The sequence below is a fragment of the Clarias gariepinus genome, chromosome 20, assembly GCF_024256425.1.
Source record: "Clarias gariepinus isolate MV-2021 ecotype Netherlands chromosome 20, CGAR_prim_01v2, whole genome shotgun sequence".
NCBI lineage: Eukaryota > Metazoa > Chordata > Actinopteri > Siluriformes > Clariidae > Clarias > Clarias gariepinus.
The window spans coordinates 15,384,684-15,409,459 of record NC_071119.1 but is presented as its reverse complement, the minus strand read 5'-3'; the positions used below and the strand labels follow the sequence as shown (position 1 = coordinate 15,409,459).

At 38.7% G+C, this 24,776-nt stretch overlaps 2 protein-coding genes across 5 annotated transcripts in view; one reads left to right on the top strand and one right to left on the bottom strand.

The window, feature by feature from the left end:
- Positions 1 to 58: 58 nt before the first annotated feature.
- Positions 59 to 15,051, top strand: slc12a10.1 (solute carrier family 12 member 10, tandem duplicate 1). The gene is made up of 26 exons (XM_053479682.1): positions 59 to 382; positions 1,352 to 1,489; positions 1,569 to 1,644; positions 1,758 to 1,853; positions 1,930 to 2,069; positions 2,226 to 2,336; positions 2,430 to 2,541; positions 2,662 to 2,789; positions 2,888 to 2,972; positions 3,054 to 3,211; positions 3,930 to 4,037; positions 4,125 to 4,248; positions 4,517 to 4,618; positions 5,191 to 5,346; positions 5,456 to 5,555; positions 6,442 to 6,553; positions 7,234 to 7,368; positions 7,445 to 7,551; positions 7,667 to 7,749; positions 8,049 to 8,117; positions 8,633 to 8,737; positions 10,513 to 10,624; positions 10,722 to 10,808; positions 11,861 to 11,996; positions 12,754 to 12,821; positions 14,792 to 15,051. Exons 1-26 carry the CDS (start codon positions 59 to 61, stop codon positions 14,928 to 14,930), a joined length of 3,111 nt encoding a protein of 1,036 aa, XP_053335657.1. The 3' UTR covers positions 14,931 to 15,051.
- Positions 15,052 to 16,761: 1,710 nt separating this feature from the next.
- The window catches only part of wu:fc17b08 (uncharacterized), a 31,478-nt gene continuing 23,463 nt past the window's right edge, over positions 16,762 to 24,776 (bottom strand). For all 4 annotated transcript variants that reach the window (XM_053479952.1, XM_053479953.1, XM_053479954.1 and 1 more), the window contains one exon: positions 16,762 to 22,828. In XM_053479952.1, coding sequence (XP_053335927.1) covers positions 18,553 to 22,828 — 4,276 coding nt within the window. In that variant the 3' untranslated portion in view covers positions 16,762 to 18,552. The remainder of the gene's footprint in view (positions 22,829 to 24,776) is intronic.

Below are 24,776 nucleotides of genomic sequence, written 5' to 3'. Positions count from 1 at the left end.
ATCCCAAGTCGCTGACTGTTATGTCTTTCTTGAACAGTACTTTTAATTACACACATCAATGGGAAACTTTGTCTCCAAACGTAAACGGATGGATCTAATTGGTGTGCCTCAAGGTCCCTTTTCTGTTGCTGGAGATGTTGCACAACAATACCCATGTCAGGAAGAGGGTACTGTTGGGGCAAGTGGGACTTGCAGAGCTGGTAGTGAAATTAACCTCAGCATGGAATGGGAAACCCCTAAACAGGCATCTGAACACCAGAATTCCAGGCAGTCCATTTACAGCACCATGGATGCAGTACCTCATCTTGAGTTTTATACCAACTCCATAGGTCATCAACGACGTAGCAGGCCATCGCTGGAGAGTCTCCGCAAGGTTTCTGAAGTAAGTAACCTTTTAGCTACTTCATTCAGTTGATCTGATCTGATTGACCTTTTAAACGCTTAAGATCCACTGAGATGTACAGACTTGTAGTCGTAGAACTGGTGGCATCATGGTGTAGTGGTTAGCACTGTGGCTGCTCCAGTGTTTGCATGTTCTCCCCATGAATAGTGCCTTTCCTCTAGGTACTTTCTCCCTAAAGTCCAAAGTCATGCAGATTTCCCATAGTGCGTGAATCAGTGCGTTAGTTGTGCTCTGTGATGGATTGAACCCTGCCTTGTGCCTCAAGTCCCGTGGAATAGGCTCCAGGCCTCCCATGACCCTGAACAGGATAAGCGGTGAAGTGAATAAGTAAGAGTGAGAATCTAAGAACTACCCTCCTAGAGGGGAAAAAGGTTCAAACCAAATGCTAAAGAGTTCTCTAAATTGTTCCTAAATGGCTTCAAGTAGAAGTTAAGGGTCCATAACTATAAAAAAAAAGGATATAGCGGTTATTTTTACATGGATTACCCTGAACAAATCAATATATTATTATATGACATTCTCTATTTATTAATTCAAGCTGATGGTTGGCTGAAATGACAAACGGCCTCATACCATCAGTCATTGCTCTAAGGGAAAGTAATGTTGCTGAGGAGCCCAACCTTCTGGAAAACTACATACACATACTTACAGGACCATTTTAAATGCTAATCAGTCTACAGTGTATGTCTTTGTACTATGGGGGGAAACCAGAATACCTGGAGGAACCTCACCAAGCACAGGAAAGACATGCAAACTCGAAACACAGATTAAAGGCGAGCTTCAAATCCCTGACCCTGAAGGGCCAAGTCAAAACTACCAAGCTGACATGCTGTTCTGTACTTAACTTCGGCGCATTTGCTATAAATCAAACGAATTCGCGTATAGTCACATAGTAGTAAGAATACATTGTGTTACATTTAATGTGATGTATTAACGTGTGTGTTACAGGATTATGAATTAAGTAGTGATATGGGCGACTTGAAAACAGAATCAGTGATCCATGAGGAAGAGGAGAAGCAGCAGAACAGCAGTACTAAAGGGAAGACCACTCAACCAGTCCGCTTTGGCTGGGTCACAGGTGTCATGGTGAGGGTGGGGCACATGTGATAACATTATTGTAAGTGTCAAAAGATCCATTGATTTATTTTCTTTTTGTATTTTGCAGATTCGATGTATGCTGAATATTTGGGGAGTAATTCTGTTCCTGAGACTGCCTTGGATTACAGCACAGGCAGGAATTCGTAAGACACAATAAAGTGATTTGCTGTAGATGAGAGAATAATGAATTTGGAAAATTTCTTATTTAGGGCAGTACACCTAGAAATTACTTATTTTTTAACTATTGTACCTGCAGTTTGCACTTGGGTTATCATCCTCCTGTCTGTAATGGTAACTTCAATCACTTCGTTATCAGTGTCGGCTATTGCGACCAACGGAAGAGTCTCCTCTGGTGAGTAGCAAAGCCAATATAAGATTCCCAACAAAATTCAATTGTTCCAAGTTTTGACTTGATCCTGGCTTTTTAGGTGGTGCCTACTTTATGATTTCACGTACTCTGGGTCCCGAACTGGGAGGTCCAATTGGTATGGTATTCTCTTTTGCCAATGCCCTTGGCTGTGCGCTCAACACTGTGGGATTTGCAGAGACTGTCCGAGATCTTCTTATTGTAAGAATCTTTTTTTATAATATCAATCATAAATCAATTTACTGTACCATTGTCATTATTGCTAAATTCTACAGTAGTCTTAACCAAACAGTGTAAAACTAAACAGAAGTTGTTAATTAACTCAAGACTTTCTGTGTTCTGTTTTTTATAACACAGCAATATAACGCTGTCATGGTGGATGCAATCAATGATGTTCGTATAGTAGGTGCAATCACAGTCACTTGTCTTTTGCTGATCTCCTTGGCTGGAATGGAATGGGAATCCAAGGTGACTATATCACTTCAAACCATCGATTTTAACCTTAACTTTTTAACCCTGCCTTTCCGTTGTATAAGCAGATAATTTCTGCAAATCTTCCAGACGCAGGTTTTATTCTTCCTTGTGCTGATGGTGACCTTCATTAACTATTTAGTGGGGACTTTGATCCCAGCCACTCAAGAGAAGCAGTCAATGGGCTTCTTCAACTACAGATGTGGGTATCTAGAATTATAAAATCTCTCAGAAGTTTTCAATCAAACGGTCTAGCTTGCCAAAACACAATGGTATTTTTTGTTAGGTTAAGAGTTTACTTATTATTTATTCTACGTTTCAGATGAGGTCTTTGCAGACAACATATTTCCAAAGTGGAGAGGCTCACAAGGTTTCTTCCAGATGTTTGCCATCTTTTTCCCTTCTGCAATTGGGATTTTGGCTGGAGCCAATATCTCTGGAGATCTAAAAGTGACAACACACACTTTAAACAACACTCTTAAGCAGTGTGTAGAGCTGGACTGGGGTAAATAGGTGACTAACATGTACTCATGGTGTGTTTGTTGCAGGATCCTGAAACTGCTATCCCCAAAGGAACACTAATGGCCATTTTTTGGACAACCATAAGCTATTTAGTAATAACTGCAACCGTGGGTAAGTTATCAGAGAATGGTCTAATGAATTACAGCTTTTGTTTTTTTTCCGCTTACTTTCATTTGGATCTCATTCTCTCAGGTGCATGTGTGGTGCGTGATGCTTCTGGAAACCTGAATGACAGTTTGACACTGAATTTCTCAGATCCATGTGAGGGTTTAGGATGCAAACTAGGTTGGAACTTTACTATGTGTGAGCAGAGCCAGTCCTGCTCGTATGGCCTGGCCAACAACTTTCAGGTATCGCTTTTCTGTAAACATCCCGTCCCTGATTCCATTCATTATGAATCCCATTAACTTGTCTAGTGTTATGCAAATCTATATATAGAAGGGGCGTTTGAGTCAAACCAAGTCTTGTGATGAAATTTCTCATAAATGAAGACATAAAACTGACATTTACAAGACTTTAAGTACAGTATGGTGATAAGACTCTAAGCTTTAGTAAAACATTCTCCAACAATACTTGCACATTATAGAACTCGGCTGGGAGTTATTGCAAGATCCTGTGTATAGTTCTGAAGATGCTTAAATACTATATGAATGAATTCTTAATGACGTCAACATAAAAACACTGCACTTGTGTTCAGATCACTTGTGTAAGGTACAACTGATGTTTAATATGTACTTTTACTACTGCACTACAGCGTCAATCATACCATATGTGTGTATATAATTGTGTGTATAAAACTGAATGATGAAAATAAAAGTGAGAGTGCACCAGCCAAAAGATTATTAATGAGAGACTAAGGGAAAGGGTTTTAAGTGTTTTGTCAGTAGCAGAGCGTTTAAAAGAATTAATGACTTGTTCACCAATAGGTCATGCAACACATCCATTTAGGGGGATACGAAGATAAAATGCAATGTTTATATACCATTTTAACATACTCACGCCATACTGTAGTTCACACATCAGTGCTTGTAATTTTATTTATTTTTATTTTTTTTCATATACATTAAGGTGCTCAGTATGGTGTCTGGTTTCGGCCCCCTCATCACGGCTGGCATCTTCGCAGCCACTTTATCATCAGCTCTTGCTTTCCAGGTCTCTGCTCCTAAAGTCTTCCAAGTAAGATGCAATACCAGCCGCTTGTCACCACCAAAATGATGTATCAGGTTAAAAATGATTGCACATACTCATCGGTTGTATTATCAGTGTCTCTGCAGGGACAACATATACCCATACATAGGCTTCTTTGCAAAGGGTTATGGGAAAAATAATGAGCCACTGCGAGCATACATTCTGACCTACTTCATTGCTTTGGCCTTCATCCTGATTGGTAAGTTTAAAGTTGGAGGTGTAGCTTACAGTATATTTCAAGTGGTATGATATATTAACAAGTTTAAATTATTCATCTGAACATTATTAGTTCTGTAATTTATTGTTAAAATTGTACACGGGTAGACATGCACAAGCAAGTGTGCTAAATCATTATTTGTTAATTTTTTTTTTCATACAGTTAAAATTCTTAGTATGATGTTTGTTATTTCTTACAATTTTTTTAATCAATCACACAACATTGTTTATGCATTTCCATGTCTGTTCAGGAGAGTTAAACACCATCGCTCCTCTCATCTCGAATTTCTTTCTGTGCTCCTACGCTCTCATCAATTTCAGCTGCTTCCATGCTTCCATTACAAACTCACCAGGTGAGTATCCAGAAAACAGTAATTAATTAATAATTTGGTGCAATGGCGGCACAGTGGCTTAGTAGTTAGCACTGTTGTCTTCCACCGCCAGGGTCCGGGTATATTTCCTGACTTGAGGTCCAAAGACATGCAGATTAGATTAATTGGGGTTCCCAAATTGCCTATAGTGTGTATATGTGGGTGTGCTCTGTGATGGATTGGCACCCAGGGTGTAACCTGCCTCGTGGTCTAAGCCTTCTGGGATAGGCTCAAGACCCCCTGGATAAAGCGTTATAGACAATGAGTGAGTATTTGCTGCCACAACACCTTAGTGCAAGGTACAAGTCATGCAGTTTTATTAGGAAACTAGCTACTAAGTTTTACTAAGCATCGTGCTGAAATCGTGGATAAAATGGAAGGGTTGTGTCAGGAAGGGCATCGAGTGTAACACCTGTGCCAAGGACAGTTATAATGATATTGCATCATTATAATGATTGCATTCTTATATAGTTGCCTCACAGTTGTTATGATAATGGAGGAAAAGTATAGTTATATAAAAGCTATAATGACCATATTGTCACTGCCACTTGCAGGATGGAGGCCGTCTTTTAAATACTACAGTCGCTGGACTTCCCTGTTTGGCGCTGTAATCTCTGTGGTGCTGATGTTCCTGCTCACCTGGTGGGCTGCTCTTATCGCTTTCGGGATCATCTTCTTTTTATTAGGTTATGTTATGTACAAGAAGCCAAGTAAGTAACTCATGTTAATTCTTTTGAAGTCTAGATCAAAAGAATATCCATGAAAAAAGGAGTTTTAAAAAGATAGTCATGTACTGTAATAGTCATGCATTTCTTTCAGAGGTTAATTGGGGCTCGTCTGTCCAGGCTGGTACTTACAATATGGCTCTGTCCTATTCGGCCTCTCTTGCAACTGTAGATGATCATGTCAAGAATTTCAGGTAAGAGTGATGCAATAGTTGCCTTTGGACAGGATTTCTAAAGGGCAACATTAGCTGTGCTCTTATAGGTGAAAAGATGGCATTCTCAAGCGTGGAAATTTGGGTTGAACACTGGGGGGTTGAGATCTCCAGCCATGTATGGGGTGTCTGAGGACATGAGACATAACAGAACAGTGCCTGCAGTTACTTTTGGATAACAAAAACACAGAAGATGGGTTGGATGCACCCAGGTAGTGTTATTCTTTGCTTGACAATTGCTTGCTGTGGTAGCTTAGAGGCACTAAGGCACTAAGTTACTGATTGGAAAGTCGGCAGTTCGGGCCCTTGAGCAAGGCCCTTAACCCTATCTGCTCCAGGGGCACTGTACCATGGCTGACCCTGAGTTTTAACCCCAGTTACATTTACATTTACATTTAGGCATTTGGCAGACGCTCTTATCCAGAGCGACTTACACTTTTATCCCAGTTACGCTGACATATGCGAAGGCTAAAACTAAAACATTGGATCCAGAAAGCAAACCACTTTCTTATAAAAGTTAGTAATTTTATTTAATAACTACAATATTATATTTGTAGGGTTTTGATTGAGGAAGGGGTTACAAACCCCCATTCCTGTGTAAATTAGACCTAGGGCATACAGTACTTACATCCTATAAAAGGGTGTCTTTGAGCTCAAACAGGAAGGTGAATAGCATGCCGCCATGTGACTTAGAGGAAGCACACAATTGCTGATTGATGGCTGTCAATTAAAAAGTGTCAAATATGAGTCATTTCCGCTACTTACAGTAATTTGGGAGGAACATCTGAAAAAATGTAAAAGCTCTGTAAAACTCCTTCATTTTGTTAAATTTTTTTATTAATGTTATTTATCTTTCTCTTTTCTTCAGACCTCAGTGTCTGGTTTTAACTGGTCCTCCAAACTTGCGTCCTGGCCTGGTTGACTTTGTGGGCTCTTTCACAAAGAACGTCAGTCTGATGATCTGTGGAAACATTCTCATGGTGAGATCGAAGACTCTACTCTGGTTTAAAATAATGGATTTACTCAAAGCCATCTGTGGCCAGGATCCAAGAGAGCACAAACTAAAACTGTGTCTCTGGGTGGGAGAGATGACATTTGCACTTTTCCCTGCCAATCACGGCTATATTAGCCACATACAGGCATATGTGAGCCCATGTTCAAAAGAGAGGGAAGATAAAACAGAAGTTTGAAAAAATGTTTGACTGGCTTCATATGTCTTGGAGGAAGTATTGCATGTTCTTCCAGTACTTGATGGGTTTCCTTCCCCAGTCCTAAGACATGCAGATTAGGCTAATTGACGTTCCCAAATTGCCTGTAGAGTGTGAATGTGCATGTGAATGTTGACTGGAGATCCTACCATGGTGGTACAGAATAGGAATAAATACAATGGTCACCACTCGACTTTAGAGATTTCTAGGTGGATGGAGATAGAAATTTCCTGTAGTTTGCAAGTGAGTGTGTGTGTGTATATGTATGTGTGCCATGCGAAGGATTGGCACCCCGTTCCAGGGGGTGCCCCGCCTCGTGCCCTAAGTCGTCTGGGATAGGCTCCAGGCCCCTCGCGCCCCTCTACACAGAATAAAGCACTATAGACGGTAATTAAGTAAATGTTTTGTTAATTTGTTTGTTTGTTTGTTTGTTTGTTTGTTTTTGTCTGCAGGGTGAAAGTAATTCTGTAAAATCCCAACCCAGTACAGACAGATTAGTAAAATGGCTGAACAGTAGGAAGGTCCGTGCCTTCTACACTACTTTAAAGGGAAATAGTTTGAGAGAGGGAACTCAACATCTCTTGCAGGTAAGCCAACTTTACTTATAAAAAATATATTTAATTGCTATTTTTTTATTCTAATTTTATTTATATCCGTTTAAAGGCATCTGGTTTGGGAAAACTTAAGCCTAACATACTGGTCATGGGATTCAAGAATAACTGGAAGGAGTGCAGTCCTTATCACTTAGAAGATTATGTGAACACCATATAGTAAGTAAAAACAACAATACCCTACCCATTTATTTCATAATAATAAGAAGAAGAAGAGAGAAGAAGAGTTGTATTATTTGATGTAACCAAAATACATTTAACGTTTTCTTCCCAGTGATACATTTGATTCTAACTATGGAGTGTGTATTCTGAGAATGATGGATGGACTTGACATTGAGGAAGATTTGGAGTCTGAAGGTAACTGTAAATCTATTACTGTTTTTGTTGTTGTTGTTTTAACAAGATTAGTGAACAGGCGGCACTGTGGCTTAGTTGTTAGTACTGTTACCTTGCACGTACAGGATCCAGGTTCAAATCCCACCTCTGTGTGCATGGTGGAGTTTTCACGTCCAAAGACATGCAGGTTATTAATTGGCGTTCCCAAATTGCCTGTAGTGTGTGTGTGCCCTGCAATGGATTGGCACCCAGTCCTGGGATAGGTTCCAGCCCATCCCCCTCCGAGAAGATGAACAATGACTAATCTGTTTATCTTATAGAAAACCAAGCATTTGAGGCTGACGAGAACATCGACTCAGATCAGAGCAAGATCTCAGACCAACAATCAGGTAAAAATCTTTCAAAATTTAAGCAAAAACGGAAACTTTAATTAGATTTTACGCAGTGCACTGATTCACACAGCCAAACAGCAAAACCCAAACATAAAGCCCAATATTCTGTAGGTTTTATTACAGTATTACAACAATATTCTGTTGGGTGAACCTTCTGATACCTTTCTATTGTGGCCAATATAAATTTTTTCCAGCAATTTGTGCCGCATTTGGCTTTTCTCTGCGATGGCCTTTGGTCCCTACAGGCAAAGATCAGTCTTAGTTGCCCATCTTGTCACAAGTTTACTGGTATATAATATAAATATAAATTTATATAAATAAATATAATAATAAATATCATTATTATTCAATTCACCTCGTGGTGTTGTTGGTGTTGTGCCCGATTGGTGTATATGTTTCACTTTAATTGACTATTTTGGTAGGCAAGACTACTTTTGGAATTTCATGACATAACCAATGTCATCTTTCTCTCATAGTTCTGCTTACACAAATTTCTTTTTGCTTTGCCTCAGATGACAAAAAATCAAACCATGTGATCAACAATGATATTAGAACAGTTTTTCAGAATAAACAGGGACATAAGACCATAGATGTGTACTGGATCTCTGATGATGGAGGTAAGTTATTATTGATAAATTAAACATGATACTAAATGTAGCAGCAAGAATAATACTTTTTTGAAGAGCTGTAAAATGTTAACTGGTTTTCTCCCAGAGACCGAAGACACGCTGAATAGGTTAATCAGCATTTCTAAACTGCTTGTAGTGTGTGAGCTTATGCTATATAACGGACTGGCAACCAGTCCATGGTGTACTCTACCTTGTGCACAGAGTTTCCTTGAATAGGCTCCAAGCATCACATATAGGCAGTATAGCAAATAAGTGAAGGAAAACTTATTTGGTATTTGCCAGATTGTTATGCAGTGATATAAATAATTCAATTCAATTTTTTTTTTTGTATAGCGCTTTTAGCAATTTTCATTGCCGCAAAGCAGCTTTACACAGTCAAAAAAAATATTTAAGTTTGTATGAAATGTGAATTTGTATGAATCAAAATGGTCAGTTTGTCCCTGGTGAGCAAGCCGAGGGCGACAGTGGCAAAGAAAAACTCCCTGAGATGGTAATAGGAAGAAACCTTGAGAGGAACCAGACTCAACAGGGAACCCATCCTCATTTGGGTGAAACAGAAAGCAGTAAATGATCTGCATTTATACAGTGTGTAGGGTGGAAGGCAGTTCAGCTATAATAGCTGATGTTAATTGATGTTAATATGGAGTCCAGGTAGTTATTGAAGACCCAGGTAGACTTGTAAGAAGTTCCAGTCCTGAACTATCGAACTGTCAAGTCCCCAGAGAAACAGTTGCCAACACCAGTCAAGGCCAGAACCATTTTCTAGGTAGAGAGAATCATTCCCAGACACCAGACGCATCCCAGAGAGACACACGGGGCATCCATGTGACGAGATCTTCAGCCAGAAGCGGGGCACCAGGATGGGTCAGACAGGTCCGGAGGGCAGAGGGAGTCTGGATCACTGGCAGCTCAGGAACGACATGTGTAGCTCGACAGAGAGAGAGAGAAAGAGTGAAAGGGGGAGACAGGCGGAGAGAGGAAAAAGAAAGAGGGGGGGAAAGAGAAGAAGAGGAGAGATGGCAGTTAGGTATGGTCACAGTCACACAATGTATAATGTGAATGTATATTAACTGTAGAGTGCAAGCAGAGACTCCGGCAGGACTAACTATGACAGCATAACTAAAAGGGAGAGCCAGAAGGAAACACAGACATGAGGGCTTCCTGACATGTAAAGCAAACAATCACCTCACCGTCAGCAAACCTGAGTGATCAATGAAAGTGAGAAAGACAGCATCCAAACATACCAGTTCACCATAATACTCTACGCCCATGAGTCCCCCAAATCTGATCCTTTACCTATGGCAAATCTATTTATAAAAATGCTTGGCTAAATAAATAGGTTTTTAGCCTGGACTTAAACACTGAGACTGTGTCTGAGTCCCAAACACTATTTGGAAGACTATTCCATAACTTTGGGGCTTTGTAAGAAAAAGCTCTGCCCCCAGCGGTATTTTTTATAATACGCGGTACTGACAAGCAGCCTGCATCCTTTGATCGAAGTAGGCGTGGCGGATCGTAAGACACTAGCAGTTCGCTCAGGTACTGCGGCGCGAGACCATTTAATGCTTTATATGTCAAGAGTAGTATTTTAAAATCAATGCGAAATTTCACAGGGAGCCAATGGAGTGAAGATAAGATAGGGGTGATGTGCTCATATCTTCTGGTTCTAGTGAGGACTCTCGCTGCTGCATTCTGGACTAGCTGAAGCTTATTTATGTATATAAATACATACAGATACATTTATCCATGACTTTTTTACTCAGGTCTGACTCTGTTGGTGCCATATCTGTTAACTAGAAGGAAGCGCTGGAGGAAAAGCAAAGTTCGTGTTTTTGTCATAGGGGAGCTGCACACCATGGAGCATGAGCGCAAAGAGTATACTTTTGTTTATTGGGAATTATTCATTTTATTGTCATAGAAAGATTTGTAAGAAAATTACAGTCGTCATACCCATTAACGAATCTGTTCTCAGGATGATAACATTACTACGAAGATTTCGCTTGGATGTCCACGATGTCATTGTAATGACTGACACTGAAAAGTCGCCTTCCTCCAAAAGGTATGTAAAAGGCATAAATGTATACTTTACAGAGTCATCAATTGACATTTAATCATTCCATATGTCAAAAAATTTTCCATTTAAGGTTACCGTCTCCCTAGTCACTGCTGTGCAAGTGTGAATGTTCTACATTTTATTTGTAACTGCGGTGCGAGCAAAAGTAGATGCCCGATTTGTGATTTGCTTGAAATAAAAGCAGCGGCAGTGATTTGTTTTTTATGCTGCTGAAAAAACTCACAGAAAAGTCTAAACAGACGTGTTTGGATATGTGAAAACTAAATTTGGACTAATAATCTAAAGTTTCCTAAAGATTCCTAAGGTTTACCTGGGTGAACCTTCTGATACCTTTCTATTGTGGCCAATATACATTTTTTCCAGCAATTTGTGCCGCATTGGCTTTTCTCCACGCTGGCCTTTGGTCCCTACAAGCATAGATGAGACTTAGTTGCCCATGATCTTGTCACAGAATCATCACTGGTAACAAGACATGGATTTATCACCACAAACCTAAGAGTAAATTTCAAAGTGTGGAACGGAAACATCGTCAATTGCCGACCAAGAAAAAGTTCAAAAGTCAACTATCATTCTTAAGGGCCAGTATTGGGACAGTATCAGAGAAAAGATCCATCAATCAACAGGGCTTGTTGCAGTGAGATTCTTTTTGAAGAAAAGACTGAACTTCAGATTAAACATAAAATTACTGCTATCCAAGGGCCATCGTGATCTTGCATGGCAATGCACGTTCGCACACTTCTGCCCACACTGTCGACACTCTGCAAAAGCTCCCTATAGTCTTGATCTTGTGCTATTAGACTTCGGTCCCCTGACAGCAGCCCTATGAAGACGAAGATTGAATCCTGATAAGGCAGTGAAGACAGAAGTGCATTTGTGGCTCGCAATTCAGCCTAAAACATTCTTTAATAAGGGAAAGTACATTGAAAAGCAAGGATGATGATGTACAGTAGAATTATGTACAGTATTTGTATTGCATGCAGGGAAATCAATGTTCTGCGATAATTAATGTTCATATTTACATGATTTTATTTCTGCAGCTTGAAGCGATTTGAGGATTCTGTGGCCTTGTTCAGGGTCCAAGAGGAGCAGCAGAGAGAGGTGTCAGAACAGCAACAAAGGACATCTTGTCCATGGAAAGTTTCAGATAAACAGATGGCGGCATTCAGGCTTAAGGTGTGTCTGAGACTGAGACAGATACAGGAAAGCATCGCTGGGAATTATCTACATTTTAAACCCCATAAGAAACCTTTCATAATTGCACAGGAACAAATCCAGTATTATATAGGGGAATGTATATACAGTACTATACACTATTGATTCACCAACAGTGTGACTAAGTTGTGAAGATCACTAAGGTTGTAATAATGCATGCTGTGTAATAATTTGGAAATGTGCATTGTGTATCCTATTAATTATGCATCTAATGCAGTTGTACTGTCAGAACACCAGAGTCTCAGCTTGTGGAACCTGTATAGTTATAGAGCATGGGCTGGGTCTAATAGCTTTGGCTCACAATGACACAATAACACGTTACATAACATTGTAACCTAACAATGTTATAATGTGTTATAAATAGCTCTTCTGTAGCTGGGAAAGGGCACAAGCCGTGCATCCCTGTGAAGATTTTGTCCTGATTTTGAACCTCTGTTTTCAAGTAAAGCAACAGCTTAGACACTCCTACAGAGCTCATTATTTTTTCAACATCACTTTTCCCCAATAATCAATAGATAATACATTTAAATCTAATTGATTAACTGAATACAATCAAATTATGACCTTAGTGTATCGTTATACAAATAAGTCTAGGAGGTAAAGATCTTTCCGGCATGCATTAGCTCAACTCCCTGAAAAATGAGCATCGCCTTTTAAGGAAATTTGATTACTTATTATTTATTGTTGAATGAAGCCTTATTACTTTTTTGTCTTTTAGTCAGAGAGAATGGTGAGACTGAATGAGATCATTAAGCGGAATTCCAAAAATGCTGCACTCATCTTGGTGTGAGTACTGACCCCAGTTCACAACATTAATAAAGTTACACCCACAAACCATTTTATTAGGAACACCTTTTACACTGAACGCTTCAATTATTGTTCACATCAGACATAATGGTAAAGAATGCGATCTCTCTGACTTCAATTGTGGCGGTGTTGTTGACACCAGATGGGCTGAGAATTCAAGAAACTGCAAGTTATGCAATATAAAAAAATGCATAATTAAAAAAATCAATAAACAGCTAGAAATATCTTGTTGATGAAAGAGATGAGAGGACAATGGCCAGACAGGATTGAGCTGACAGAATGTTTATAAGTAATTCAAATCAGCACTTTTACAACCACATCTGGTTCCATTCCTTTCAGCCAAAAACAAGAATCTTTCCATACATACACAAGTGACTTAAAAATTTCACCTTAACTGAAATTCTGCGATAAGTTTGGATAAGCATTTTTGGTTTATGAGTGATCAAACCAAGCCAAACCGATCAAAACCTGTTTGTGTCAGTCAAGCGAAGTAACATATTTTTGTTGGGATTTTTGCATTTTATACAAAATTTAATAAAGGAATAGCACCATTGATCCCAAGAATGTTGCAAGAAGAAAACTGAGCCTGAAAGAAGAAAGAAAGAATGTTGCAAGAAGAAAACTGTGCTTTCAGTTTTGTTTTTAAGCAGCCGGTGACAAGAAGAGTCATAAAATAAGCTTAACTGAGATTTATTATCTATTCATATTTTACTTAATTTACATGTCTTTTTCTAAATATTTTGATTGTTGTTATATGCAGGAATATAATTATAGTGTTGGAAATTGGTAACATTTGTAATATTTTCAGGTGGCTGGAACGGATTATCTGCATTTACATTATTTCCTATAAGAAAATGTGTTTCGCAATACAAAATTTTGCCTTAAGAACTTGCCTCCCGAATGGATTAAATTTGTATGCCGAGGTACTGCTGTATCTTTAGAGGACATTTTACTCAAATAAACGTGAAAGTCCTTCATTTAGATTTCTACTTGAGTTAAAGTACAAAATACTAAAAATTACTTAGGTATAAACAAAGTGTAGATTTTTTCTCTCTCTCTCTCTCTCTCTCTCTCTCTCGTACCGTTTCTGTCTACAACCAACTTTGTTTCTGATTTTAAACACCTGCTACATGATTGAGCATTTCACGGAGGGAAGGCAAATCACACAATTATATATAATAGTCAGCATGTGGTGATATTAACACTTTAAATGATACACACCATTGTGGATATGGAACGCAACACCACGCATAAATGTATTGAAGTACAGATATTTGTTTCAGGATGATTTAGCAAACGTAAAAAGTATCTACTAATAGTTTAAAGCACTTTCAAGTTAAGTACAATAAGGAAGTAAATGTAATTAGCACAGACTCATCAAACAAGAGAGTTAAAGACTGGAAAAGATTTGGACCAGATTATTTGTCCTTCTAATAATCAACTGTGCCCATGTTAGCCTCTTCCTGTCTGGCGGAGTGGAACGCAACATCCCTTTCTGGAAACCTCAAAGTTTAATGTTTTGTGCATGTTGAGATACTTTTATGTTCACCACAGTTCAAGATCAAGAAGAGAAGAACGATTTAGACCCTTCCTGGCAGATCCAATCAATTTAACTATTTTACTCTGATGTCTCTTATGAAGGCATTTCAAAGTCACAGAGATTACATTTTCCCCCATTCTGATGTTTGATGTGAATGTTAACTCCAGCTTTTGCACATTCATGTGTACAGATGTTCCTAATATAAATGGTGAATTATAATTCTAAGGCATTTTTAGCATATATGTAATCAAACAATGTAATTTCAATTGCACTTAGCTTTATGTGATTATTAATAATGTGTTCATTTCTCCTACATTAAGCACATTATTAACAAAAATAACTGACCAGAAAAGCATAATACACTTCTACTGGACTGGGTACTAATGCTTAATGTGTTTTTGTGTCTCAGTTCGTTACCTGTCCCTCAAAGCAACTGCCCTAGTTCTCTCTATATGGCCTGGCTGGACACACTGAGCTTTGGACTTCACTGCCCCGTCCTGTTTATACGAGGAAATCAGAAAAATGTACTCACGTTCTACTGCCAGTAACACACCTACAAACAGTTAACGATGATGGATCAAACTATGCAAATCTCCAGACAATATCTTCCATCTGAGCATTTTCTTTCATACAAACATACATTGAGCATATTTCCAAAGAAAGCTTTGAGCAACTGATGGTTTAACTCTATGGGTGCTTTTAGAATATATAAGAGGATAGCCATTTTGGATAGATAAAAGTTTAGATAGAGAATTTCTTTATTTACCTATAAGAAATTTTATGGGCAGGCAGCTAATATTAGTTTCATCTTATTTTTAACCTAATGCACTTGTGCACTTATTCAGATTCATTTATTTTATTTTCACTAATTAAAATAACACAAGTGTCTTAAACATAAATTTTTTAATGTCCTTTAAAAAAAACTTATTGTATTCAGACTTGAAGCAGACAGTTCCTACAATGGCTCCAGCATACTGAGAAAATGTTCTAAATTGATGGTATCCCAGTGGATTAGTGTAGCAGGGGATTATATAGAGAAATAAAGGATGTTACTCTTATAACTGTTTTGTTTCATTCTGTGCAATCAAAAGTCCCAGTTTGACTTGAACACACCTCATAACTTAAAAAAAAATGTTGCTTTAGGTCAAGAACCTGAACGTTCTGTGGTTGTAACTAAAGAAAATAAATACCTACAAACATCTCACAATGCATAAAAATTTCCCAGGATTACTATCAATCACCTGGTCATTTTTTTCGGTTCCAGTGAGCCTATGCCTGTTATGCTTGTTTTTGGCTGACAGGAGTGGTACCTAATGTATCCCCTCAGAGTTTGACATATTGTGCAATAATTTTATGCACTGTGGTGCTGCCATATGTTTGGATAACTGCGTCAATAAACAGGTGTTCTGGTGTTCTTAATAAAGTGGATTTGGTATACGTACACATCAGCCATAACAATGCAATGTGTGATGCTGTGGTCGCTGGCACCAGTTTCTTCGGGTGCTGTGGGTTGCAGCTGGGGCTTCCATTGATCGGACTTGTCTGATTGGACTAGGATCTGGGGGGTTTGGAGGCTGGGTCGGCCAGCTTGGGCTCTTTGCTTGACAGGCCCGGTACTGGCTGTATTGCACCAGGTGTTCTGGTGCCTTCCTATTGGAGCCAGTTTTACAGCAAGTTGTGCTGCATTGCCTTTTCTGCAGGATCGTAGCCAACAGGCTATCCTTCGCTCCACACAGGCACAAATGCACCAGTGCTACCCACGATCATACCAAAAGTTTGCTGTTATGTAATAGATTATCAATTTTAATGTTTTGTGAGAGTTGCACTGAGGCACAGCCCAATGTAATTTCAAAGTATGGGCAAGATATGGAAAAGCAAAGACATCAGCTTCGCCATCCAGGCTATCATGTTTCCCACTGTCATATGGTTGCGAAAGCTTCGACAGCAAAAAAAACCTGACATAAGCCAAATTAGATGTGTTTGAACTCTGCCGTTGGAGAAGGCTGCTACGAATTCCCTGGATGACAAAGATCAACGTGCAAGTCAAAAATCAACTCTAATTAGACATGTCAGTGAAAGCTAAATTCTCCAGACAACAGTTATTTATATTTATACAGCTATTTGAACATGTTATGTGAACCAATCCACCACTGAAAAAAAATGAAAATCACGTTGGGAATGGTCAGTGGAATTCACAGAATAGGCCATCCCAAAAGCACACTGGCTTGATAGTCAATTGAGTCAATTAAATAAGGGGTCCAAGAAGATGGGGGACTAAGAGTCAGACACGATTAAATGACCAACAAATTAATGTTGTGGTGTTCTTGTAATGGCTTTGTATTCAACACTGTGGGTACAGAAAATTAAACAAGGAGACGGTTGAATTCAAACAATTTATACCAGTTTTAGCAGGAACTCAACATTACACAAATACACCTGTGCTCTCTTTTCAAATATACAAAGCAAAAAAAAAAAAAAAAACAACTATAAATATCAATAGTAAAGTAAAATGTTCAAGTCTGGTATTTGGTGGGTAAATCAAACGTCATCAATGATACCCATGGTAACATTAAATATCAATTAAAACTCTAAAGCAGTATACCTTTGCATTTACAAGATATTACTTAAAAGGAAAAAAACAAGTACAAATTGTGCTAAGGTATAACATTAATAGACTGAACTGACAAACAACCTCCACCTACTACCTCCCCAAAATACAAAATTATGTTCAATCCCATAATTAGAGTAAATAAATTTGCCAAAGGCAGCATAGTTTTTTTTTTTTTGCTTTTTTTTTTTAAATAGCTTTAAACGGTAGACAATTAAAAGTTTCACATGTTTGTCCAGATGACATTCAGTCCAACTCCAGCACTCAAAGCAAACGGTTTGTTCACAACTGTAATAACTGGACATCTGCCTTCAATTATTAGTCACATTTTCATTTTGGTCAAAGTATCTGTATTGAAAGAGTAAACCTTTCAAGAAATATCTGAAGAAGATACTCTGAGGCACATCACCTAGCATGCATAGACTTCAAATTCAGAGAAACACAAAAGTCAACACTTCTGCACATAAGGATCTTCCTGTTCTTCTCTCGGGTCAATTACGGGTTCAGGAATCCAAAAAGTCACAATCATTTACTGCGCACACAGTTTATGAACAGATACATGATTTGTACTTTTCTGTCTTTTGAAGAACAACAAAGCGAAAGTAAAAACCTGCATGAAGGTTCCAAATATTAGCTAAACAAATATTCGTTAGACAGCAAAGCCTGTTGACTGAGCAAACAAAATAATGCATTTCCATTATGACAAGCCACTGAGCTGATGATTTATAAGTTATAGTGAGTTATATTAAGCTGTAATGTTATGACATCCCCATTTTACAGTTTTAATTTAGCTGATCAGCAGCACGAAATGAGATAATGGAGCAAGCACAATTAAGGCAACAAGTAACAGGTATAACTCAAAATATGACATATCACAGTAACAAAACAGATTTCCAGAATGATCAAGTATTTCCAACAAAAAAATTACAAAGTTTAATGCTCCGTGAATATCCTTAAAATACAGAAAACCTAAATAAGAAATACAGAAATGAGTTTAAATGCTTAAAAGATGAAATACGTAGAAACGGAGCTTATAGATATACCTTGGGCATAAGGATACCTTTAAACAAAAGAACATGTGCAGTAGGGAGGATTCCATGGTTTAAGAAAACAGTCTGTTACTTAATAAGGCACATTATCAATGACACAAAACCTGCTCTAAATGGTGATGGCTAAAGTTAATTGGCGTTAATGGAGTCAGTCAATTGGTAGTGAACGTCTAGGCAACCAGGGCACACTACATTGTATAATGGACAGAATGACCGTCAAGTGCAACACACTAAATACTTGAATAAAGACTAAGTGACATCACTAATGCTAATATAAAAATGCGTACTATTGAACATTTTCCATTTGCTGCTGGACATTATGGAGAATTTCTGCACACCTCTGATGTCATTGAGCTACACAAAAGACGACAGGGATGAACTGCTTTTAGTTATGCTCCTTTTATAACAAAGCTGTGCAAGCCACCTTGCTTCCGGGAACAAACACCCGTCATTTGTAAAAATACCATTACGCATCTGCACGAGCAGTCTTCATTCTATTACTAGCTTTCAGCATCACTTCGATGTCCTTGTACGCTTCGCTAACGTAGCTGAGCTTTCCATGCCTCTTTTTGCTGAGGTTTTTGGAGATCCTGTTTGTGCAAGTGTGGCTTCCATCTTTCTTTGAGACCTTGTGAGCACCTGATCCTCTGATAACAGAGGTTTCATGTCCATAATATGAGACGGAGGCGATAAACTTTCAGAACCTTTATGAAGAGGTGATTTCTTATTGTCAGTTTTTGTTTGAGGTGACTTTACAGTTTTCACCAGGATGACTTCTTTACTTGTGGTTTTGGAGGCAGATAAACGCTTAGATTTAAACACTCTGGTAAGCCCCCTCTTTGGAGAAATTCCACCTTTTTCATTTTTCTCCAACCCTCTACCAGCACCTTTTGGCATTTTCTTTTTCACAGCAGATGGTTTTGCTTTTTTAGGCAATTGGTTCACTTTGACCATGGCTGATTTTTGTCCGCTCCTTGTGGACAGTTTTTCTTGTTGGACTTGTTTTTTCTCACGCATGTTGGAATATTTCCGCAGAATTCTTGCACTTGCTGGATTTTTTGCACTTGTTGGATTTTTTGCACTTGCAGCAACCTTGCTGTGGCTCTCAACAGACTGTGTCTGTGTCAAACCAGGAGAGCTCTGTGGCTTTGAAGAGATCCGAGTTGCAGTTCTAGATTCTCGTTTTTCCTTGCCCTTGCAGATCCCCTGGGCCAACGCTTTAGCAATTAGCCTTTTATTCCTGGCGTTGCTCTTCACAGGGGATGCAATGGCAAACTTTTTCAGGTGCTTTTTTAAACGTTCAGCCTGTAGACTTGGGAATACACAATCCGAAGACTCTGGCACAGAAGGTAAGGTTTGAAAACCCAACTGCGTCTCAGAAGGAAGCCTTGTGTTCACTTGTTTTACAATAACAAGAGATTGTGTTTCCGTGGACTGCAAGAACCAGCGACAGATATTAGGAAGGTCAAAGGACTTCATAAATAGCATTTGCACAGGAGAAAACTTGTGCTGCTCCAACGACCTAGGTTTCCTAATTCTCCGTTTGCTTTTCCATATTTCCTTTAGTCTGTCTGCCTTGTTCTTTGGTTTCGGTGCAGGCTGCCCCTCTTTGTCCATTTGAACCCAGCCTTTTTGCATCTTATCAAATTTGCTATTTAAATCTGAAATTAAATGTTGGTTTGCTTCCCCATTTAAAGCCTCCAAAAACTTGCATGGACTGGGGATTAAAGGACTGGTGGTTGGTGGGTTTAGTGGAATAAATAAATCTGGTACAGAAGATACTTTTGTTTGGTCATTAAAATGTTTAACAGCCTTGATGCTAGCATTCATGTTGTGTTCTCCCGTATGAACTATGGACAGTACAGATGTTCTAGACATCTTCTGAAGTTTTGGAGAAAGCTTTTTATTTTTGGGTGGTGTTGGTAAACAATCCTGCTTTTCAGCATCTAAAGTATTACTCCTTCTCAACGACATGCGTCCAGGGCTCTCTGCGACAGTTACAGTGTCTGGAGTAAATGAACCACAGCTGGATGACTGTTCTGCTGTCAGACCACTTCCACTTCTTAGAGGCATGTGTCCAGAGCTTGCAGATTTCTTAGAGGTAACACTCTCACCACTGGGTTGTTCGGTGATGGTGCCTAATGTACCCTTAATCACATCCGTGGAAACTTCATTGGCATGTTGGCTGACTGCACTACTGTTTCTGCTTCGCAAAGGCATGCGTGTCATACTGTCTAAACTGTTCGGATTTGGGGAATCTTTGTTAACAGTCTGCTCGGCCAAACCACTATTCCTATTTCTCAAAGGCATTCGTCCAGGCTTCTCTACAGGGCCTGCATTGGGGGACTTGCAAGAACCTCCTTCCGCAGGTTGATTAACACCAACGTTATTCCTCATTCTCAATGGCATTCGTTCAGGGGTGTGAGGAAAATTTTTGCTAGGTAAACTGGAGTCATTGTTACCCGAATGCTCAGTATGACTACTCCTTTTCCTAAGAGGCATTCTTTCAGATACCTTTATGGATTTTCCAGGGCTGTTTTTCCCACAAGATTCACCATTCTCAAGAGTATTCATCTCATTCTCAGGACCATCATTCACTGAACCCCCTTGTCCTTTAAGCTCAACATTTGGGTTTGGGAGCTCTTGGACCTTCTGCTCTTTGTCAGACTCGGTTTCCTTCAACATCATTCGTTTCTGCTTTTGTCTTGTGCACACTTTATCTATACATTCAACCTGGTTGACCGATGGAGACTGTTGTGCTTTCTCAGGATTAAAATCTGTGACTAAATTACACTGACCATCCTGACAAGGCATGTTTTCCTCAGTATGCTTTAATTTCGACAAAAGCAATGACTGTTTAGAGTCTGGAATGTTTTCTTCATGGATATCATGTTTTGTCTGATCTGATATATTAGAGACAGTGGTTTGTTCAGATATACCTTTGGAGGCTCCACTTCGCAAACACCGATCTGAAGGGAGGGTGTGTTTTGCAAAACCTTTTTTTGTAACAAAACTTTCAGATATAACTTCCCTGCATTCTTCAAGTTGTTCTTTTAAAGGTTCCTCAACTACTAGATCAGAGATGGACTCCACTTTATCGGGATTCATAGAATCCAATGCTTTGACATTTGCTTCACTTTCACAAGTCTTTTGTAACACTGTGCCGTGATTCGTACACGTCATTACCTGGTTTTGTGGGCATTTCATCTGCTCTAAGAAATCGCACTTGGCAGTATTTTCATCTTTTAAATCACTTTCTACTTTCATATCTTCTGCCCCAGATGTATTAGTATCTATGTTTGATGAGTCTGTGCTTAACAATACTTCTGTCCCTGCATTCTGACCCTGAACCTCTGTTTCTAACTCACTTACTATTAGATTTGATTCAGGAGAATCAATATTTTTTGCTGCAACTTCTATTTCTTCAGTTATTTCTTCTGCTATGGTAGAATTAGGAGCTGCGTCGCTGCTGTCCAAGACGTCATGTACACCAAAATTAGAGTCATCCTGCACATATTGATCACACTCTTCATTTGGAAAGGTTTGACCTGTTTGACTAGGCTCTACAATCAAATCTTCACTTGTTATTTCAACAACATCTCCAGGCAATTCTGTCACCACTGATTGATCAGATAGGTTTTGGTTCATCACAGTTTCCATACAATCCCCGGTAAAAGGTACAGTCATAGCAGGTAAGCCATCGGGTCTGGCAAGAGCCTGCTTTGGGGTGATCGACGTTGTTATTTCTGGCATTGGAACAGGATAATTCCCCCTACCGTTAGCGGCAGATTTGGGTACTAATGTTCGAACTGTTTTTACCTCACAGCCATCCCCCACATTCAAATGTCCTCTTGTGCTTTTTCTAGCATTTTTCTTTGGAAACACATGGTTCTGTGATTGAGGCTTAAGTTCAGATTCATATTTCCCTACATAGACAATGTCATTTTTACTGTCAGGATCATTTCCATTGTTACTTATTGACTTATTGAGTCGAGAGTGTGAGCCTTTGCTACTTTTCTTAGCTGTTCTTGAGGAATTCGATGAAATGTTTGAAGTCCTTTGAGCCGAGCATGGTTTAACATGTGTATCACTGCTATGAACTGGAAGGCATTTAGGGTCAGTGTTTCCATGACTTGTAGAACATGTAGACAGCAAACTAATATGATCATTGCCATGTGTGTGAGACTGTGTCTCAGAAGCACACGAGCCCTCTTTTAAAGTACCATCATTAGCTACTTGAATGATCGAGTTCACTTCGGACAACTTTTTCGCTTCCAGGTTTCCAAGGTTGTTTTTCACAATCAGTAGCGTTGGACACTTAGGCTCAATGTTTGTACTCCTACTTTTAACATTAACATAATCAACAGTGTCATTATCATTAACTTCCATATCTGTCTGAGAAATATCTAAAGATGATACGTTCTTGATTAATGCAATCGATGGCTGATAGTTTTTTATGAGCTGTTCTTCAGGGGGAACTTCGGTATTTTTGGAAACAGGCGACTCTTGGCACCCATTCTTGTCTCTTCCTACAGGCAAAATTTCTCCAGTACCTTGGATCTCAAACACTTCTTCGGTGCAGTCTGAGCCTGTTGGTTTTTCTGTGACTGCTGGGGAGGACAGTTGCACGTCACTGGCGGATGTCACGGCCTTCACTTCAGTTTGCAAGAATCCAAACGCGTCAACAATCTGTCGCTGGTGATGCGAACATAGCTTAGCCATGAACTGTCCTAATGTGGATGATGAATGATGATCCTTTGCTTTAGCCAAACCTGAATCTGAAGCTTGCCTAAAAGAAGAGACAAAACACAAATACTTTCTTATAAAAATAATTTTAAAAAAGTAAAAAAAAAAAATACAGATATATAGATAGATAGAGATACTACACAATTACTGATTAAAAAGAGAACTCTAACATGTAAAGTATGAATTTAAAAGAACTCAAATGGAACAAGAAAAAATTAACTACAAAATATTGTGCATCATAAATTAGAAGAAATCTACATAAATAAAATCAAGGTCTGTATACTTGGCCAGGACTTGCTTTCTCAATGTTCTCTTTACATTTCATGCAGTGGAGGACTCAAAACTGTGTGTGTCTCTCTCTGTTAAAACAGCGTACTGTGCACGCGTCAAACTGTGACTATGTCTTTAAACGACTGCTTGACAGAATTTAATGAGATTTTTGCAGTACTTCAATATCTGCTTGATTTTTAACTTGCACCATAAGTTAAATCAAGATGTAATGTTATGAACAGTTATCCACGTATCATACTAATAAGCTACTTTATCTGTTAATACAGATGTGCGTTTACATTGAGTTTCATAAAAAAAACTAACTGTACATTTTTACTGGGAAACAAAACTTGTTTGTCTCAGTAAAAAAGCCAAGCAAAGAAAGTTTACAAATATGATTTTTTGTGAGGGGTTTATTTTGGCATTTTGTGCACAATTTGATTAAAACATAGATCGCTGGGAAAGTTAGCAAGAACAGTAGCAAACAAAGCCACTCTTAGTAGAAATAAAAATAGAAAATCATGCTAAAAGCAGCCTGTGCCAGAAGGAATCATAACTTAAGGTTAAGCAAGGTTTAAGGTCTACTTATTTCATACAATACATTAACATGTATTTTCAAAATATGATTATAGTGTTGGAAACTGGGAATATTTTTGGGTGGCTAGGCTGGATTATCTTATCTTTACATTATTTCCAATGGGATAATGTGTGCGCAAGAATACAAATACAAATTTTCGAAAGTTCCCAGGATGTAAAAATCACTTTTCCAGGATGCACACTGGCATATTTTTGCAACAAGACACATCATTACACATAACTTTTATCATGCTTAGCATAATTGTGTGTAGGGGAGGCAGGTTTTTAAACCCCATCCTTCCAGTCCAGATTTTACAATGATTTAAAGAAGCTACCCTTAAGTGAAGAAAAGATGCAAGTATTTTACGACAGTATGCTTTATCAGATGAGACGATGTACATAAATTCATTATCGTCCTACTCAGAGGTGTGGACTCAAGTCATGTGACTTGGACTCGAGTCAGACTCAAGTCATGAATTTGATGACTTTAGACTCGACAAAATATAAAAAGACTTGCAACTCGACTTGGACTTTAACATAAATAACTCGGACTTTCACTTGGACTTGCGCCTATTGACTTGTAAAGACTTGCTACTTCCCATAAAAAGCCCAAAGATAAAAAGTATGTTAACACGGTCCGCTCTATCTCTGTTTATGTGTCTGTGCGCGTGTGTGTGACAGAGCGCATTCGGCACGACATCCAATGAAAGTACCGTAGATTCTTTTGATTCGACAGCGTCCAACACGTGACAACAACGTGCAGTTCGCAAAATGATACCGAAGGTAGCTTCGTTTTTGCTATAAAAAATTGTCTATATGCGCGGACCACTGAGCTTCTACAGAACGCAGTAAAGGCCAAAAAGGAAATTGTTAGCGTTTTTTAATACCCTGACGAACTCTAGCCATCAGGATGTGTTTCCCTTGTTATCTTGGACATATTTAGAATGATGAACCTCGGCTGAGTCAACTTGTAGGCTGTAAACTTGTCAGTACATGCGTTGTATTGTTTATATTTAATCACAATGATTTTTTTCATATGCAGTTTGGGTTTATTCAAATAATGTGACCTAGTGAATTGACATCACACGGATAAAATGCTAATTATCTCGCATAATAATAATAATAATAATAATTATTATTATTAT

Coding starts and splice junctions, on each gene's coding strand:
- slc12a10.1 (XM_053479682.1), top strand. CDS start 59: ATGGGAAACTTTGTCTCCAAACGTAAACGGATGGATCTAATTGGTGTG. Junction 8,118..8,632: donor GATCTCAGACCAACAATCAG/GTAAAAATCTTT, acceptor GCTTTGCCTCAG/ATGACAAAAAATCAAACCAT. Junction 10,809..11,860: donor AAGTCGCCTTCCTCCAAAAG/GTATGTAAAAGG, acceptor TTATTTCTGCAG/CTTGAAGCGATTTGAGGATT.